Source organism: Lactuca sativa, chromosome 5, assembly GCF_002870075.4.
Source record: "Lactuca sativa cultivar Salinas chromosome 5, Lsat_Salinas_v11, whole genome shotgun sequence".
NCBI classification, from domain to species: domain Eukaryota; kingdom Viridiplantae; phylum Streptophyta; class Magnoliopsida; order Asterales; family Asteraceae; genus Lactuca; species Lactuca sativa.
In genome coordinates, this window is record NC_056627.2 from 188,110,114 (window position 1) to 188,128,803 (window position 18,690).

Here is an 18,690-nt window from a genome sequence, read left to right on the forward strand (position 1 = left end):
ATCGAATGTTTATAACAAGGGGATAATTAATAAACTTATCTGATACATCACATGTGAATCGAAAGTTAATCACATGTGATTCTAAAAATTCCTACAAGCCTTGAAATGGATTTGGGGCACAATTTGACATACTTTAAGGAGTTTACCGCCATGGAACACATGCTATGGCCGTAAACTCGCAAATGATAATCTTGGTTGTGTTTAAGGCCCCTAAACTATTTTTGGTTGGATCTATGATTTATTCTAAGGCTTTTGGTGGTGTTGGATGGCTTTCTAACACCTTGAAAATGAGTTTACACCCATGATTGAGGAGTTTACGGACCAAGCACATGTCTTGGCCGTAAACTCCTACAAATCCCCCAAAATTCATGTTTAAAGTGTTCTAAGTCCATTACCAAATTTCTAAAAGTCATATCTAGGTCTAGTTTGAGTCATGGAAGGGTTTAAGGGCTTAAAAAACCCTTTAAATATGTGTTTACGGCCTAGGAACCTTCCAGGGCCGTAAACTCATATACAAGGCTCTAAATCATGATTTAATCTCAAATTTGAAGGTCAAATGTGATGCATAATGAGTATAGGAAGGTACCTTGAAGATTTGAAGCCTTAAACTTGAGATTTGGACCTTTAAATTTAGTTTGAGGAGAGAGGTTGGAGTGATAGTTGTAAAATGAAGCAAAAGCTTCAAAATGAAGACTTGGATCACTTTAAATAGTGTCCAAGTTCGGGACACGGTAGAATTCTACCCGATACCGGCGTTAGACGGGGCTTTTGGTCGCACCTGGCCAATTTGCCGTAACCCGATATGGTTGATTCTAGAAATGTTCCGATCATTAATATGAGACGTTAGAATGAGTTCTAAGGGTATTAAGACACTCATTAAGTCATAAAATAAAATCCACATTAACGACTTAATAAAAGGCCGGAAACGGAAACAAAATCGGAAACGACGATTGGATGATCGGAACGAGTCGCGAAAAGGGTTTCAATTAGGGATATGAATTTCGGGTTGTTACATCATTCCTTTTAGGCTAAGTATGAATGATCACACTTCATCTATAGGACTTCATTATCATAGAAATGGGATTTGATTTGGATTTAGTATTTGGATATTAGAATATTAAGACAACAACTATTATATTGTTTTGATATATTAAGATAGGATAATCACAACAATATTTGTTTTGTTATGTAATAACATGCTTAATCCATGAATAATCTAATTATCCTAAATGTTCATAGTCGATTATAATTATGGGAGCAACTATGAAGTAAGACTAATATGCATCAGATTGGTTGACTCTACTGGATGAAAGTACGTAAGTGGTTGTAACCAAGTTTCATAGGTACTTGTATGAGAACTAGTTATGAACAAACCCACATCAAGATCACCTCATAGATCGTTGTTATGAGTGACAACTGATTTAAAGGTACTATCTTTGTGTCCTTAATACCTGAGATACATAGTGAGACTTAAGTATAGGGAGTGTTGTTCTTAGATATTGTTAAATGTTGATCCTTAAATGGGCAGTTATTAAATCCATGTTTAGGTATAGTATAAACTATTAAAGAATCATATGTAGTCAAGATGAGATCTGTTGCTCTTATGTGTTGAGATTTAGACATCTACTACGGTATCCAAAGTTGAACACTAAATGAGCTTAGCTACAATCCAAGCCTCATGTTGAATCGAATGTTTATAACAAGGGGATAATTAATAAACTTATCTGATACATCACATGTGAATCGAAAGTTAATCACATGTGATTCTAAAAATTCCTACAAGCCTTTAAATGAATTTGGGGCACAATTTGACATACTTTAAGGAGTTTACCGCCATGGAACACATGCTATGGCCGTAAACTCGCAAATGATAATCTTGGTTGTGTTTAAGGCCCCTAAACTATTTTTGGTTGGATCTATGATTTATTCTAAGGCTTTTGGTGGTGTTGGATGGCTTTCTAACACCTTGAAAATGAGTTTACACCCATGATTGAGGAGTTTACGGACCAAGCACATGCCTTGGCCGTAAACTCCTACAAATCCCCCAAAATTCATGTTTAAAGTGTTCTAAGTCCATTACCAAATTTCTAAAAGTCATATCTAGGTCTAGTTTGAGTCATGGAAGGGTTTAAGGGCTTAAAAACCCTTTAAATATGTGTTTACGGCCTAGGCACCTTACAGGGCCGTAAACTCATATACAAGGCTTAAAATCATGATTTAATCTCAAATTTGAAGGTCAAATGTGATGCATAATGAGTATAGGAAGGTACCTTGAAGATTTGAAGCCTTAAACTTGAGATTTGGACCTTTAAATTTAGTTTGAGGAGAGAGGTTGGAGTGATAGTTGTAAAATGAAGCAAAAGCTTCAAAATGAAGACTTGGATCACTTTAAATAGTGTCCAAGTTCGGGACACGGTAGAATTCTACCCGATACCGGCGTTAGACGGGGCTTTTGGTCGCACCTGGCCAATTTGCCGTAACCCGATATGGTTGATTCTAGAAATGTTCCGATCATTTATATGAGACGTTAGAATGAGTTCTAAGGGTATTAAGACACTCATTAAGTCATAAAATAAAATCCACATTAACGACTTAATGAAAGGCCGGAAACGGAAACAAAATCGGAAACGACGATTGGATGATCGGAACGAGTCGCGAAAAGGGTTTCAATTAGGGATATGAATTTCGGGTTGTTACATCATTCCTTTTAGGCTAAGTATGAATGATCACACTTCATCTATAGGACTTCATTATCATTGAAATGGGATTTGATTTGGATTTAGTATTTGGATATTAGAATATTAAGACAACAATTATTATATTTTGATATATTAAGATAGGATAATCACAACAATATTTGTTTTGTTATGTAATAACATGCTTAATCCATGAATAATCTAATTATCCTAAATGTTCATAGTCGATTATAATTATGGGAGCAACTATGAAGTAAGACTAATATGCATCAGATTGCTTGACTCTACTGGATGAAAGTACGTAAGTGGTTGTAACCAAGTTTCATAGGTACTTGTATGAGAACTAGTTCTGAACAAACCCACATCAAGATCACCTCATAGATCGTTGTTATGAGTGACAACTTATTTAAAGGTACTATCTTTGTGTCCTTAATACCTGAGATACATAGTGAGACTTAAGTATAGGGAGTGTTGTTCTTAGATATTGTTAAATGTTGATCCTTAAATGGGCAGTTATTACATCCATGTTTAGGTATAGCATAAACTATTAAAGAATCATATGTAGTCAAGATCAGATTTGTTGCTCTTATGTGTTGAGATTTAGGCATCTACTACGGTATCCAAAGTTGAACACTAAATGAGCTTAGCTACAATCCAAGCCTCATGTTGAATCGAATGTTTATAACAAGGGGATAATTAATAAACTTATCTGATACATCAATTGAAGCATTGAGCTTTTGGGAATTGGATGTTGATGAATTTCATTATTCGTCGCGTGTTATTGGGGGCAGTGAAATGTTGCTAGATGTTCACCACTATCTATATTAATCTATTATGTGTCTTGTGCAAGTGGGAGATTCAAAGATCTTGTATGCCCCCGAGTCATTATAGAATGATATTGCTAATGACATATGATCATATAGGGTCACACCATATAGCAAATTACTACTAATTGGTGATTTATTAGTATAATTTGATTATTAATAAATATATCAACACTTGTATTTAATTGTAAAAACATTATTTTATGAAAATAACAATGTAGTTTGCTATTTTTTGCATTTAAAGTTATTTTACCATATTTGTAAATGGAAGTAAGTTGCTATTTTGTGCATTTAACCCTTTTTGATTTAGATGCAAGAAATAACAACATATTTTCATTGATTTGAGTTAGCAAACAAAGATTTTAGTGAAAAAATGTTTTTAGAATGCCATCAAATTTAAGGAGAAAAATATAGACTTTTGTCTGTTGAAATACTTTCTCTTGTGCCCGTGAAGGGAAAACATATGTTCAACTTGTATGAAAGTGAACTGAAAGGTTAATTTTTTACCAAGATTTTGTCTTTGATACCTTCATGTGAATTATGGGGCATGTTTATACCTTTATATAATGTTATAATCTGTTTTATAGGTGAAGAAGATGTAACCGAGTTGATTAAATTGTCACGTGTGCTGCATATGGATCCTATAAAAGTCTTATGCAAAAGTAACATTTTTTAATATATATTAACATTTTATTATATTTTTGAATTATAAAACATTAAATATGTCACTCTAGCTATCTAAATTATATTTTCAAGATTTGATAGTCTATGCTTTATTTCACATCAGGTATTATCTGGATAAATGTTCAAAAATGTTTGAGAAATGGAACGAAAAGCAAAGGAGGGAAAATTGTAAAAAGTTAGGACTTAATTGAAAAGACTAATTTACATGATTTGCTAACTATACTAAACCATTCTTTGTGTATTGGTTCAAATCAAGCAAACAATATACCATCACAACTAAAGACAAAAGGACTTAAATACCAAACAAAGGTGCCAGCTCACCTAACCCAAACAAAAAGGGTACTACTCCCCATAATAGACCAAAATCATGGAAGGAGCACTAAAACTACACAAAAACTACATAATTAAAGATAGACTCTAAAAACAAATAAGAACCGGATCAATCTCAATTCTCAACGATCATTGGGGGTTTATCAATCTGCTGGTTGAATTTCTTGAATCATGGTTCCCGAAATTTCTTCATGGGCTACTTGTTCAGGTCGAACAGTGGGATGTGTCGTACTAGGCCTCTTTAAAGCTTTAAGCTCAAGTTCAATCGTCCTCATGGTTGGCCTGTTAACACCAGATATTTACATGTATATGTTCGCTAGTTGTGCTGCATGCATCGTTTAAATGTTGAAGGTCAATACCCCCTTCATTTAATAATCTTGGTTCCACCATTTGCATGAGGTTTCCATCCCCCATGTACTTGAAAAAATACTTTGACAAGTACTTCTCCTGGTAGACTCTTTCTACATGAACGGTTTTTTTTTTTATTTTTTATTTTTTATTTTTTACTGGTGACGAGTTCTGCAAGGATCACCCCAAAGCTATACACATGCCTCTTTTCGTTTATATTGTGTGTGTGTGTGTTGGTACTTAGGATCCAAGTACCCAAGTGTGCCCTGAACAACAGTGTTGACATTTTCTTCTTTTATAGAAAACAACATGGAAATACCAAAATCAGACAATTTTGCACTGAAGTCATCATCTAATAATATATTTGCAGACTTGACACCTCTGTGCATGATGGGGGTGGTGGCATGAGAATGAAGGTATGCAAGTGCAGATGCAGCTTCTGCAACAAGCCTCAATCGAGTCTCCCATGATGACCAACTCGTTCCACCCTCTTCATTATGAATGTGATGGAAAAGTGTGTTATTGGGATTGAACTCATACACTAGTATCGGTACCTTATCTTCCAAACGACAGCCCAACAGTTTAATGACATTTCCATGGATGATTTTCGTTATTACCAATACCTCATTGATAAATTGTTCCTTTTCGGTCTTACCCACCGAAATAGACTTCTTTATTGCAACAACGCGTTTATCCGACAGTACTCCTTTATAAACAACCCCAAAACCTCTTCGCCCCACAATTCGCTCATTTGAATAGTTATCGATTGCTTTTCGAAGTTGTTCGATGCTATATACAGTCATGGTGTAAGTATCGTCTTGTGAATTCAGTTTTTGTTTGAGAAGCACACCACCATTTTGCTCAAAAAACTTCTCTCGTAGCTTCATAAGTTTCCTCTTCTGGATGCTAAAGAATATCCTAATGATCCAAGCTAATGCCAACATAACCCCAACCAAAGCTACATGGAAAAATATATGAAAAATGATCAATTAACTAGATGAATACTAAACATGGGAACATCATTTGCAATAAAGCCACCTTTCCGACAATTATGTATACCACGAAGTATTACAACTTATCTTGCAAAAATTAGTTGACAAAATAAATTATCAACTTTAATGCATTGGTCAAAAGGATTTGTGACCATACACATTTTGACTTGCAATGCTTAATTTATCATGCCTAATTATATGATGTTAGATTTAAGTATTTAACACATCATTAATTAATAATAATACTTGTGTGAAGTATACCAACAGAGAATACCACCACTGGAAATTTTGATTTTTTAGCAACCGGTCGACAGCCGTATTTTTCATTGACTTCGCCTTAACAAAAAAAAAAAAGAAAAATAAATAATTCATTTTGCGAAATAAAAAAAAAGAAATAAGTATTTTTTGGATTGAAAACAAAAGTAGGTACAATAAATTTTTAGTTAAGATGTTTGCCTTTATAAGAAGAAACACACATTACCTTTTTACACATTTAAATGTAAATGAATATCATAAATTTTTACACATAAAAATAGTCAAGGATGGGTTCAAACGCAGATTTTTACACGGAAAAAGTAGTATTGGATAGAGTAGAACATAGAACCTATATAATGTTTAGTTTTGGATAGAGTAGAACATAGAACCTATATAAGTTTATCTTCGTTTACAACCTAACTCAAATCAAATATTTATAAAAAATTAGTTTCTATACACATTACAACTTAACCTATATAAGTTTATCTTCGTTTACAACCTAACTCAAATCAAATATTTATAAAAAATTAGTTTCTATACATTAGCAACAAACGAATTTGTCCAATTAAACTCAATTCATTTATATACATTAGCAAGCCAACAAATTCTTACTTTTTTATTTAAAGAAAACGTTATATATTGATTTTTGGTGATATGTTTATAGTCTAATTAAATCGGACATCTTGACCAACCAATTTTTCTAACCTAATTTTCTATACATTTGAAGGAAAATGTAAGGCCAATTTCGCAAATTTTTTTATATATTTGTGGGAAACATGTACACTGAAGAAGCAAAATTCATGAATAAATGTTAACTGTATGAAGAAAAAAATCATAAAATATATTAGTTTCGGCCACTTGAGAAAAGTAATTTCGAAAAAATAATATATTTTGACAAAATAAATTATCAACTTTGATGCATTGGTCAAAAGGATTTGTGACCATACACATTTTGACTTGCAATGCTTAATTTATTGTGCCTAATTATATGATGTTAGATTTAAGTATTTAACACATCATTAATAATAATACTTGTGTGAAGTATACCGACAGAGAATACCACCACAGAAAATTTTGATTTTTTAGCAACCGGTCGACAGCCGTATTTTTCATTTGACTTAACCTTCATGTTCTTGCAAACATGTACAACTGTAATTCCCGGGGACTATTAATGCATCTTCCATAACAGGGGTAGATGCTATTATCCTCGCACTTGTTGATATCTAGCAAACAAAGTTATTCAAAGTATTAAAACAAATAGGTACAAAACGTGGCATACACATGGTTTGCTAATATTACAAAATGAATGCACATACCTAAATACATATGCGTAGTCATATTGGCACATTAATGTATTTGTTGTATGTGTGTGTTTTGTATCTAATTTCAAAATTAATCGACTAAGACAAAAAGGGTTTACTCATTTATATTTACATATCTCATTTAGACCATCTTTAACACTAGAGTAAAAATAATAATGCTAATAGTGATTTATCTATATCTTCACCTTGATTTTCACTAATTTTTTAGACCCAAAAATATATCCCAACTATATTCTTTTTCTTCAAATTTTTATATATTCTGTAATACTTTTCAATTTAAAAGACTTTTATAGTTTGTCTAAAATCATTTGGTTTTAATAACCTTAAATTTTTTATTAATAAATAAATATAACAAAACAAATAATTTAAATTAATTTTGATATTAATATAACAAGTATTTTATTAAATAAATAATTTCATTCATAAGCCATCAAAAAAAATATTAAAACTCATTTGTAAAAAGTTATACATATATTTAAACAAATATGACACATACGTTTAGAAAAATTTAACAAAGAAATATTTAAAAATGTTTAAATTTAAAATATATTTGAAACAATTTTCATATTAAAAATATAATAATAAAATTAAACAAATACTAAATAAATAAACTCAAATTTTAAATATGTTAAATAAACTAGATATAAAGAAACTTAAACTTGAACAAGCAAATATGACAAGTAAAAGTTAACCTTAATTTATAGATTTATAAATTATGTTCTTTCAAATATAAAGTTTAGTTGTGTTAATCTCATATTCGATGTAAAAATAAAGTGGAATTGAAGAACAATATATATATATATATATATATATATATATATATATATATATATATATATATATATATATATATATATATATATATATATATATATATATATATATATATTTCATATTTTTCTTTAACATAAAATATTGAAATTTTTTATAAATAAAGTGGAAATGAGAATGCTTATTAATTGAAAAAACAATTGTAAATCATTAGTATGGTGCAAGCACTAATGTTTTGAAAATAAGACTAGACTAATAGAGTTCAACTATTTTCAATCGATATGGGTCTAACCTCCTGCTTAAAAACCAATGGTTTATAATTAGGTTAAAATAAGCCAATTCACTCGAAAACATATTCAAATCGGCCAGGTTGAATGTTGTAAACCAAACTTTATAAAACAAAATATCCATAAACAAATAAAACCTTATTTGGAATTGGATCTTAAATGCAAAAGACAGCCTAAGTTTATAATTAATGGACCAAAGCCTAAATATAACCTAAGAAGGTCTCCCCATCCTGCTTTTAATAAGCATAACTTTATTGGGTATAATCTTGATGTGGAAATTTGATTAAATAAGTATTTATGGTCTTTACATTTTATGCTTTAATTTAGGGGTTGGCTAGTTGACACCCCATTCTACCATTTAGACATCCTATTCATTTACATTTAAATGTGTAAAAAGGTAATGGGTATTTTCCTTAAAAATGTAAACATCTTAACTAAAATTTTATTGTACTATCTTTTGTTTTCAATCCAAAAAATACTTATTTCAAGATTTTTTTTTAATTTCCCAAAATGAATTTTTTTTTTGAAGTATCATTTTCAAGAAAAAAAATATATTTCATGGTTTAACAACCAATTTTTGCAAGATAAGTTGTAATAATTTCATGGTATACGTAACTGTTGGAAATGCTTTATTGCAAATGACGTTCCCATGTTTAGTATTCATCTGGCTAACTGATCATTTTCCTTATATTCTTCCATGTAGCTTTGGTTGGGGTTATGTTTAACTATTCAAATTAGCGAATTGTGGGGCGAGGAGGTTTTGAGGTTGTTTATAAAGGAGTATCATCGTTGTTGCAATAAAGAAGTCTGTTTTAGTGGGTAAGACCGAAAAGGAACAATTCATCAATGAAGTATTGGTAATAACGAAAATCATCCATGGAAATGTCGTTAAACTGTTGGATTATTGTTTGGAAGAGGAGGTACCAATATTAGTATATGAGTTCATTCCTAATATCACACTTTTCCATCACATTCATAATGAAGAGGGTGGAACGAGTTGGTTATCATGGGAGAATCGATTGAGGGTTGCTGCAGAACCTGCATCTGCACTTTCATACCTTCATTCGCATGCCACCACCGGCCCCCATCATACATAGAGATGTCAAGTCCGCAAATATATTATTAGATGATGACTTCAGTGCAAAATCGTCTGATTTTGGTATTTTTAAGTTGTTTTCTATAAAAGAAGAAAACGTCAACATCGTTGTTCACGACACACTTATGTACTTGGATCCTGAGTACCAACACACCGGCAATTTAAACGAAAAGAGTGATGCGTACAGCTTTAGGGTGGTCCTTTCAAAACTCATCACCGGTAAAAAAAACCCTTCTTATAGAGAGAGTTTACCAGGAGAAGTACTTGTCAAAGTATTTTGCCAGGTGCATGGGGGATGGCAACCTCATGCTAATGGTGGAACCGAGATTATTAAATGAAAGGGGTATTGACCTTCAACATTTAAACGTTGCATGCAGCATAACTAGAGAACATGTGTATGGAAATATCTGGTGTTAACAGGCCAACAATGAGGACTGTTGAACTTGAGCTTGAAGCTTTAAGGAGGCCTAGTACGACACATCCTACTGTTCCACCTAAACAGGTAGCCGATGAAGAAATTTCCAGAACCTTGATTCCAGAAATTCAGCCAGTAGATTGATAAACCCCCTATGATCTTTGAGAATTAAGATTTCTTCGTTTCTTAATTGTTTTTAGTGTCTATCTTTAATTATGAAGTTTTTGTGTAGTGTTAGTGCTGCTTCCATGCTTTTTGTCTGTTATGGGGACTAGTACCCTTTTTGGTTGGGTTAGGTGAGCTGGCACCTTTGTTTGGTATTTTAGTCCTTTTGTCTTCGGTTGTGATGGTATATTGTTTGCTTGAGTTGAACCAATACATAAAGAATGGTTTAATATAGTTAGTAAATCATGTAAATGAGTCTTTTCAATTAAGTCCTAACTTTTCATAGTTTTCCCTCATTTGCTTTTCTTTCCATCTCCTAAACATTTTTGGACATTTATTATACCTCATGTGAAATAAAGCATAGACTATCAAATCTTGAAAATATAAATTTAGATAGCTAGAGTGACATATTTAATGTTTTATAATTCAAAAATATAATAAAATGCTAATATATATTAGAACAAAGTTACTTTTGCGTAAGACTTTTATAGGATCCATATGCAGCAGACATGACAATTTAATCAACTCGGTTACATCTTCTTCACCTATAAAACAGATTATAACATTATATAAAGGTATGATCATGCCTCATAATACACATGAAGGTATCAAAGACAAAATCTTGTTAAAAAAATAACCTTTCGATTCACTTTCATACAAATTGAACATATGTTTTCCCTTCAAGGGCACTAGAGAAAGTATTGCAACAGACAAAACTCTATATTTTTCTCCTTACCTTTGATGCTATTCTACAACAATTATTCACTAAAATCTTTGTTTGTTAACTTAAATCAATGAAAATGTGTTGCTATTTCTTGAATCTAAATAAAAAAGGGTTAAATGCACAAAATAGCAACTTGCTTCCACTTACAAATATGGTAAAAGAACTTAAATGCCAAAAGTAGCAAACTACATTGTTATTTCTTCTATTTAGGGCAGAAATTACTAAAGTTATAGTAAGAGTTGATTAAACTGTTTGTTTCCCAAGTCAAAAAGATTTAATAAAACTAAAACATTTTTTTATTTTTTATTTTCACCTTCAATCATGGCAATGTAACAAGAGCCCATGATATGTGCAAAAGGCACTCACTTTTGAGTTCATTTGAAGAACAAGAACATTTCTCAGCTTCAACAACCTCATGCTTGCAACCCTGTCATAGAACCGGAAATTGAAATGGTAAGGGTAAAATAATCATTTACACTCATTTAAACGGTTCATGCAGTAAAAAGTGATGGGTTTTGAGCATTAAAACATTCCTATGGTGCACATGCAACCCTATTTGCTTTGGATCTATGTTTTTCTCAAGTTATACATGCAAATTAATTTTCCAAAGCAAAACCCTAATCTAGCATACAAGAAAACAAAATCTAATGTTTATCTTGCAAAGTATAAATAGGAATTGTGAAATTGATAATATTTCGATAAATAAGTACATTTAAAGAAAAATTGTGTGTTTAGTTTATATGCAACTTTGTGTTTCAAATTATTTTAGTACCTATTTTTAATCCATAATTTAATTAAGATACATAATTTTAAATAATTAGTAAATATATAATATACTTATCACATTTATTTATACTTACAATATAATAATAGAAGTAAAATATGTATTCCGACCCCCATCTAGCGAAATCCTCGACATAGTCGTTCCATGTCTCTAAACTCAAGTCGCCATCATCTTGAGAAAACCTTAGATGGTTGGTCGGGCTTGTTTTTCAGGTTTTAAGTGGTTATCTTCGAGGGTTTTACTTAAGGGAGTTGACCGATGTGGTATACAACTGCAATGGTGGCTGATTGAGGAACTGAACAAGAGGGTTTGGATTTGACCTATCGGTGGTAATGGTGTTGAGTTTTGTTGGATATAAGATTGTCCGAGGACTATTTTATGTTTTCAAGAGAGGGAGAGGGAGAGTATATTTAAAAATAATAAAATATTTAAAAAAGAAATAATTAGTAAATATATTAAGGGTACAATAGTCATTTTAATTTAGAAGGACCAAATCCACAATGAAATCTGTTGGAAACTACAAAAACTGTCAACTTTGAGTCAATAAGGACCAAAACTTAAAAAGAATGCAAACAAAAGGGACCATTTTTGCTGTTTTGTCTACTCCAAATATGAATATATAAGATGCTTTAACACATCAACCAAATCACGCACAAAACATATCTGATCAAAGAAATACAAGAAAAAAGAAACATCCTTCTAGTTTTCATCCTCGCGTTGTTGTCTGAAAGCAATTTTGTAGGTGCCTCCCTTACAGCCATTGCAAAGCCACACTGCCGCCAAACAAAATGCGGGAACGTAACAGTTCCCTTCCCATTTGGAATAAGCAAAGGGTGTTGCTTAGACGAGTCATTTGAGCTTACCTGCAACATCACTTTTAAACCCCCAAAGCTTTTTATCGGCTCAGGGAACATCGGCATATACAGTATCTCGGATTCCAAGATCAGCATTTTCAATTCTGTTGATCGCTCTTGCTAGAACAAATGTGTGAATGATACTAGGGGTAATTCAGGTATGGCATTCGATGAGGTGGGCCCTTTCACTTTTTCGTCTGAAAACAAGTTTACTGTCGTTGGATGCCATAACTATGCTTGGATCAGAGGACCGCATGGACCCAACTACGCTGGTGGCTGTATGGGCAAATATTATATGTATTAATGTACTAATTGGGTGTTGTCAGACATCAATACCAAAGGCAAAGGGTCTCAAGGGTTTCAATGTAAATATTGGCTCCTTTGATAACCATATGAATGTATGGTCGTTCAATCCTTGTGGTTTTGTATTTCTTGCTGAGGAAAACCACTTTCGCTTTGGTGGTGCACGTGATTTGTATAGTGCTTCAAAGCTTTCTTTAGATTCACATGTGCACATCCTTGTGGATTGGGCAATCGGACGAGGCAAGAGGCTACAGAATGCAAGGCAAATAGATTCTGCATGGATGATGAAGATCTTGATGGATATCGTTGCAGCTGCAACAAAGGTTACCAGGGCAATCCTTATCTTCATAATGGCTGCCAAGGTCAGTTTCGTATTTAGAACCAAATCAGTTCCCATAAAAATTATATTTGACACAAACTACTGGTCCCAAAAACCCGAGTAGATAGATGCTCTCATTGTATCAGTCCAAAGTTAACTTTTAAAACTTATTTTTCTACAAAGATGATAGATATAAAAATAAAAAAACTTATTAATAAAACACATAAGGAGAGAAGTAGAGTATAATTTAAGTAATTTATGCCCATCCCACATCAAAAGTGTTGAGAGTAGAGTTTGTAGACTATGGACCTTCAAAACTTACACTAAGAATAACACTTGTGTTTGTTTATTACTCCATGTGATGACATAAAGGAGAAAAAAAGTTTTCTGCACAAATGAATTAAGAATTAACTATGCATTGTATAGAAAAGTAACGACAAAAGAAACTCTATGTTTTTCATATTTAAAAAGGGCTATATATAGGCTTTTAAAACACCTACGTAATGCATGAAAATAGCCATACTAACTACTCTACCTAAGACTAGTACAACTAATCACCCATTCTTTCAACTTCAGAACTTCAACCAACGTAGGTAACTATTTTTAATTATCTTTTTCAAAAAAATAATATAATTTTAAACAACAAAAATACTTTAAAAATTATATAGGATGTCTAAATGGTAAAATGAGGTGTCAATTTAACCAACTCCAAATGAATATCATAAATTTTTACACATAAAAATAGTCAAAGATGGGTTCAATCGTAGATTTTTACACGGAAAAAATAGTCTTGGATAGAGTAAAACATAGAACCTATTGGATAGAGTAACATGGAACCTATATAAGCTTATTTTCATTTACAACCTAACCCAAATCAAATATTTATAAAAAAAAATAGTTTTTATACACATTAGCAACCAACAAATTTGTCCAATTAAACTCAATTCTTTTATATACATTAGACCCCAACGATGTTAGATTTAAGTATTTAACACATCTTGATGCATTGGTCCAAATGATTGGTGACCGGACACGTTTTTACTTGCAATGCTTAATTTATTGTACCTAATTATATGATGTTAGATTTAAGTATTTAACACATCATTAATAATAATACATGTGTGAAGTATACCAACAGAGAACACCACCACTAAAAATTTTGATTTTTTAGCAACCGGTCGATAGCCGTATTTTTCTTTGGCTTTGCCTTCATATCCTTGCAAACATGTACAACTATAATTCTCGGGACTATTAATGTATCTTCCATAACAACAGTAGATGCTATTATCCTCGCACTCGTTGATATCTAGCAAACAAAGTTATTCAATTATTCATCATATTTATTTGAAATTTTCATTACTTCTTCAATTTCTTTCTAATAATGATTATAAGTTGATTAATAAGGTTAGATAAATATTAAACCTAAAGTATAATCATATATAAACTAAATTTCAATATTAAAAGAATATCTTTATTTCTACTTATAAATTATGTTTTTTAACTTTTAACATATTATACTCAATTTATTAGTCTTAATATATTGTTGGATGTAAGTAATTATCATTTTAAAGCTACAACTTTTGAACCATTTGTATAAACTACTTAAATTATTAATTTAAATATAACATTATAGGGTCAACTTAAATATAAATTTTAGTTTAACTTAAACAAATCAAATAATATTTTGTAAATAGTTAAAAGTGATAAATAATAGTGTCTTTTCTAATAAATTTTATAAGTTGGCTAATAATGATAAATAAATATCAAACGTAAAGTGTAATCATAAATAAATAAATTTCAATATTAAAATAATATATTTACTTCTACTTTTAACATATTATACCTAATTTATTAGATTTAATATGTTGTTGTATGTAAATCATTATGAGTTTAAAGCTACAACATTTGAACAGTTTTGATAAACTACTTAAATTGTTAATTTAAATATAACATTACAATGACAACTTAAATATAAATTTATGTTCCACTTAAAAACCCAAAGAATATTTTGTGAATAGTTAAAAGTGATAAATTTTAGTGTTAAATGCGAAAACTAAATTGTGATTTCAATTTAACTAAACTATTTCCTAAATATATTTTTATAATAGCTAAAAGTTTTAAAATAAGTAGCTTAAAATAGCTTAGAATAACAATAGTTAAAAATAACTCTATATAAAATGATTATATTGTTACCGTAAAATCAAAAAAACAATGTTTGATGTTTTAAATTGTCACAACCAGCAAGTTAGGGCTAAGATTTCTATCTTGTGCAAGATAATTTCTTTGTGTAACTTTGTAACCCTACGTTTAGTATAAATCAAACTTCAATACTATTTAAGTTTATACAACCAAGAATTGTGATTCAAATCGAAACCACCTCGTGTAGCCCAAAAACCTAATCCAATAAACTAAGTCCACTCAACTTTGGGCCTTAGCCCAAGCTATCTCGGCCCAAGCCCTTATTTGGGCCAAGACTCTCTTATTGGGCCCTAATGGGTCGATAACCTCTCAAATTGGTCCTTTTAGGCAAAAACTCTCTTTTGGATTCTAATGGGACAAAAACTTTTATTTAACATTGTTTTGGGCCATAAGACCCTTATTGGGCCGTGAAGTTTATTCTTAAACCATAATGGGCCTTGTAAGACCGAAAACCACTATTGGGCCCCCTAAAATTATTTTGTTTTAATAACCTTAATTTTTTTTTATTAATAAATAAATATAACAAAATTAATAATTTAAATAAATTTTGATATTAATATAACAAGTATTTTATTAAATAAATAATTTCATTCATAAGCCATCAAAATAAATATTAAAACTCATTTGTAAAAAGTTATACATATATTTAAAGAAATTTAACACATACAATTTAGAAAAATTTAACAAAGAAATATTAAAAAGTGTTTAAATTTAAAATATATTTGAAACAATTTTCCAATTAAAAATATAATAATAAAATTAAACGAATACTAAATAAATAAACTCAAATTTTAAATATGTTAAATAACTAGATATAAATAAACTTAAACTTGAACAATCAAATATGACAAATAAAAGTTAACCTTAATTTATAGAGTTTATAAATAATGTTCTTTCAAATTTAAAGTTTAGTAGTCTTAATCTTATATTTAATGTAAAAAATAAAGTCGAATTGAAGAACAATTATGTGTATATATATATATATATATATATATATATATATATATATATATATATATTCTCCCTAATAAATGAAAATAATTTTGCCACATGTCACTCTCTTATTAACTTGGACACATGTCATTTTTTGGTATTTTTGAATAAATGTTTTTTTTCCATGTGTCATTTTTTCATTGTTTATCTTTTTTTTTTTTTTTAATTAACACATCATATTTAAACCTCAATTATTAATTGCCTTATTTGAAAATAATAATTAAATTACAATATTACAACTCATATCATTGAATATGCTTCATTTTAAATTTTAAATTTAAATATTTTTTTGTTTAAACCTTTATATTTAATTTTTTTGTTTTAATAAACCCGTATAACATACGGGTGTCACAACTAGTATATATATATATATATATATATATATATATATATATATATATATATATATATATATATATATATATATATATATATTGAATAATTTTATAAATAAAGTCGAAATGAGAATGCATTTCAATTGAAAAAACAATTATAAATCATTAGTAAGGTACAAGCACTAATGTTTTGAAAATAAGACTAGACTAATAGAGTTCAAATAGATATGGGTCAAACCTCCAACTTAAAAACCAGTGGTTTATAATTAGATTAAAACAAGCCGGTTCATTCCAAAACATAGTCAAACCGGCCAGGTTGAATGTTGTATACCAAACTTTATAACACAAAATATTTATAAATAAATAAAACCTTATTTGGAATCCGGTCTTTAATGCAAATGACAGCCGAAGTTTATAATTAATGGGATAAAAAGCCTAAATGTAACCTAAGAAGTTCTCCCCCTCCCCCTCCCCCCCCCCCCCCCCCCCCCCCCCTTCCCTTTTAATAATCTTGACGTGGTTATACATTTTATGCTTTACTTTATTATCTACAAATGGTACTGACGGAATTGTTTGGAGTTGAAGGAATGGGTCCTCAGTTGTACCTAGTTTTTAGGTAGAGTAGTTAGTATAGCTATTTTCATGCATGGGTGTTTAGAAGGCTATATATAGCTCTTCTTAAATATGAATAAAGTAGAGTTGCTTTTGTCATTACTATTCTATACAATGCATAGTTAATTCATTTGTGGAAGAAAACTTTTTTTCTCCTTTCTGTCATCACAGTCTAGTAATAAACCAACTCAACACAAGTGTTATTCTTAGTGTGAGTTTTGAGGGTCCATAATCTACAAACTCACCTCTCACGCTTTTGATGTGGAATGGTCCATAAATTAAATTATACTCTACTTCTCTCCTTATGTGTTTTATTAATAAGTTTTTTATATCTATCATCTTTGTTAAAAATAAGTTTTAAAAGTTAACTTTGGATTGATACAATAAGAGCATCTATCTATTCGCTTTTTTGGGATAAGTTTGTGTCAAATATAATTTTTATCGGAACTGATTTCATTCTAAATTCGAAACTGACCTTGGCAGCCATTATGAAGATAAGGATTGCCCTGGTAACCTTTGTTGCAGCTGCAACGATATCCACCAAGATCTTCATCATCCATGCAGAATCTATTTGCCTTGCATTTTGTAGCCTCTTGCCTCGTCCGATTACCCAATCCACAAGGATGTGGACATGTGAATCTAAAGAAAGCTTTGAAGCACTACACAAATCACGTGCACCACCAAAGCAAAAGTGGTTTTCCTCAGCAAGAAATGCAAAACCACAAGGATTGAACGACCATACATTCATATGGTTATCAAAGGAGCCAATATTTACATTGAAACCCTTGAGAGACCCTTTTGTATTGATGTCTGACAACACCCAATTCCAGAGCAGTTACCATTAATGTTAGGCACATTACTTACGTTAGTACATATGCCCATACAGCCACTAGCGTAGTTGGGTCCATGCGGTCCTCTGATCCAAGCATAGTTATTGCATCCAACGACAGTAAACTTGTTTTTAGACGAAAAAGTGAAAGGGCCAACCTCATTGAATGCCATACCTGAATTACCACTAGTATCGTTCACAGATTTGTTGTAGCAAGAGCGAGCAACAGAATTGAAAATGTTGATCTTGAAAATGCTGAATTACCCGGAAGTTGACAAGATAGTGTTAGCTAGATGGGAGAAAATAACAATCCGGTTACATTGTTTGGGGTTTGCATTAACTCCAAGATTTTATGATAGACAATATCTTCAAAAGTTAGCACCGGGGGTATTCCAAGGAAAGCTCCAAATCTAGATAAAGAGGTTGTGATTGGTGTCATGAAAGCATTCCATAGAATGTCCGAAAATGAAGAGGAGGAACGAGAACAATTCGCAACATTCCATATGAAAAAAAGAATCTATTCCATGGCGGCAACACAAACGGATGCCGTGAC

At 31.0% G+C, this 18,690-nt stretch overlaps 1 protein-coding gene and 1 pseudogene across 1 annotated transcript; one reads left to right on the top strand and one right to left on the bottom strand.

Moving 5' to 3' along the window:
• Positions 1-5,013: 5,013 nt before the first annotated feature.
• Positions 5,014-6,193, bottom strand: LOC128126458 (wall-associated receptor kinase 5-like). The gene has a single exon (XM_052764402.1). The coding sequence runs from the start codon at positions 5,824-5,826 to the stop codon at positions 5,074-5,076; it is 753 nt and encodes a 250-aa protein (XP_052620362.1). The 5' UTR covers positions 5,827-6,193; the 3' UTR covers positions 5,014-5,073.
• A 3,033-nt stretch (positions 6,194-9,226) lies between these two features.
• LOC122197893 (wall-associated receptor kinase 5-like) lies at positions 9,227-9,943 on the top strand (annotated as a pseudogene).
• Positions 9,944-18,690: the final 8,747 nt, after the last annotated feature.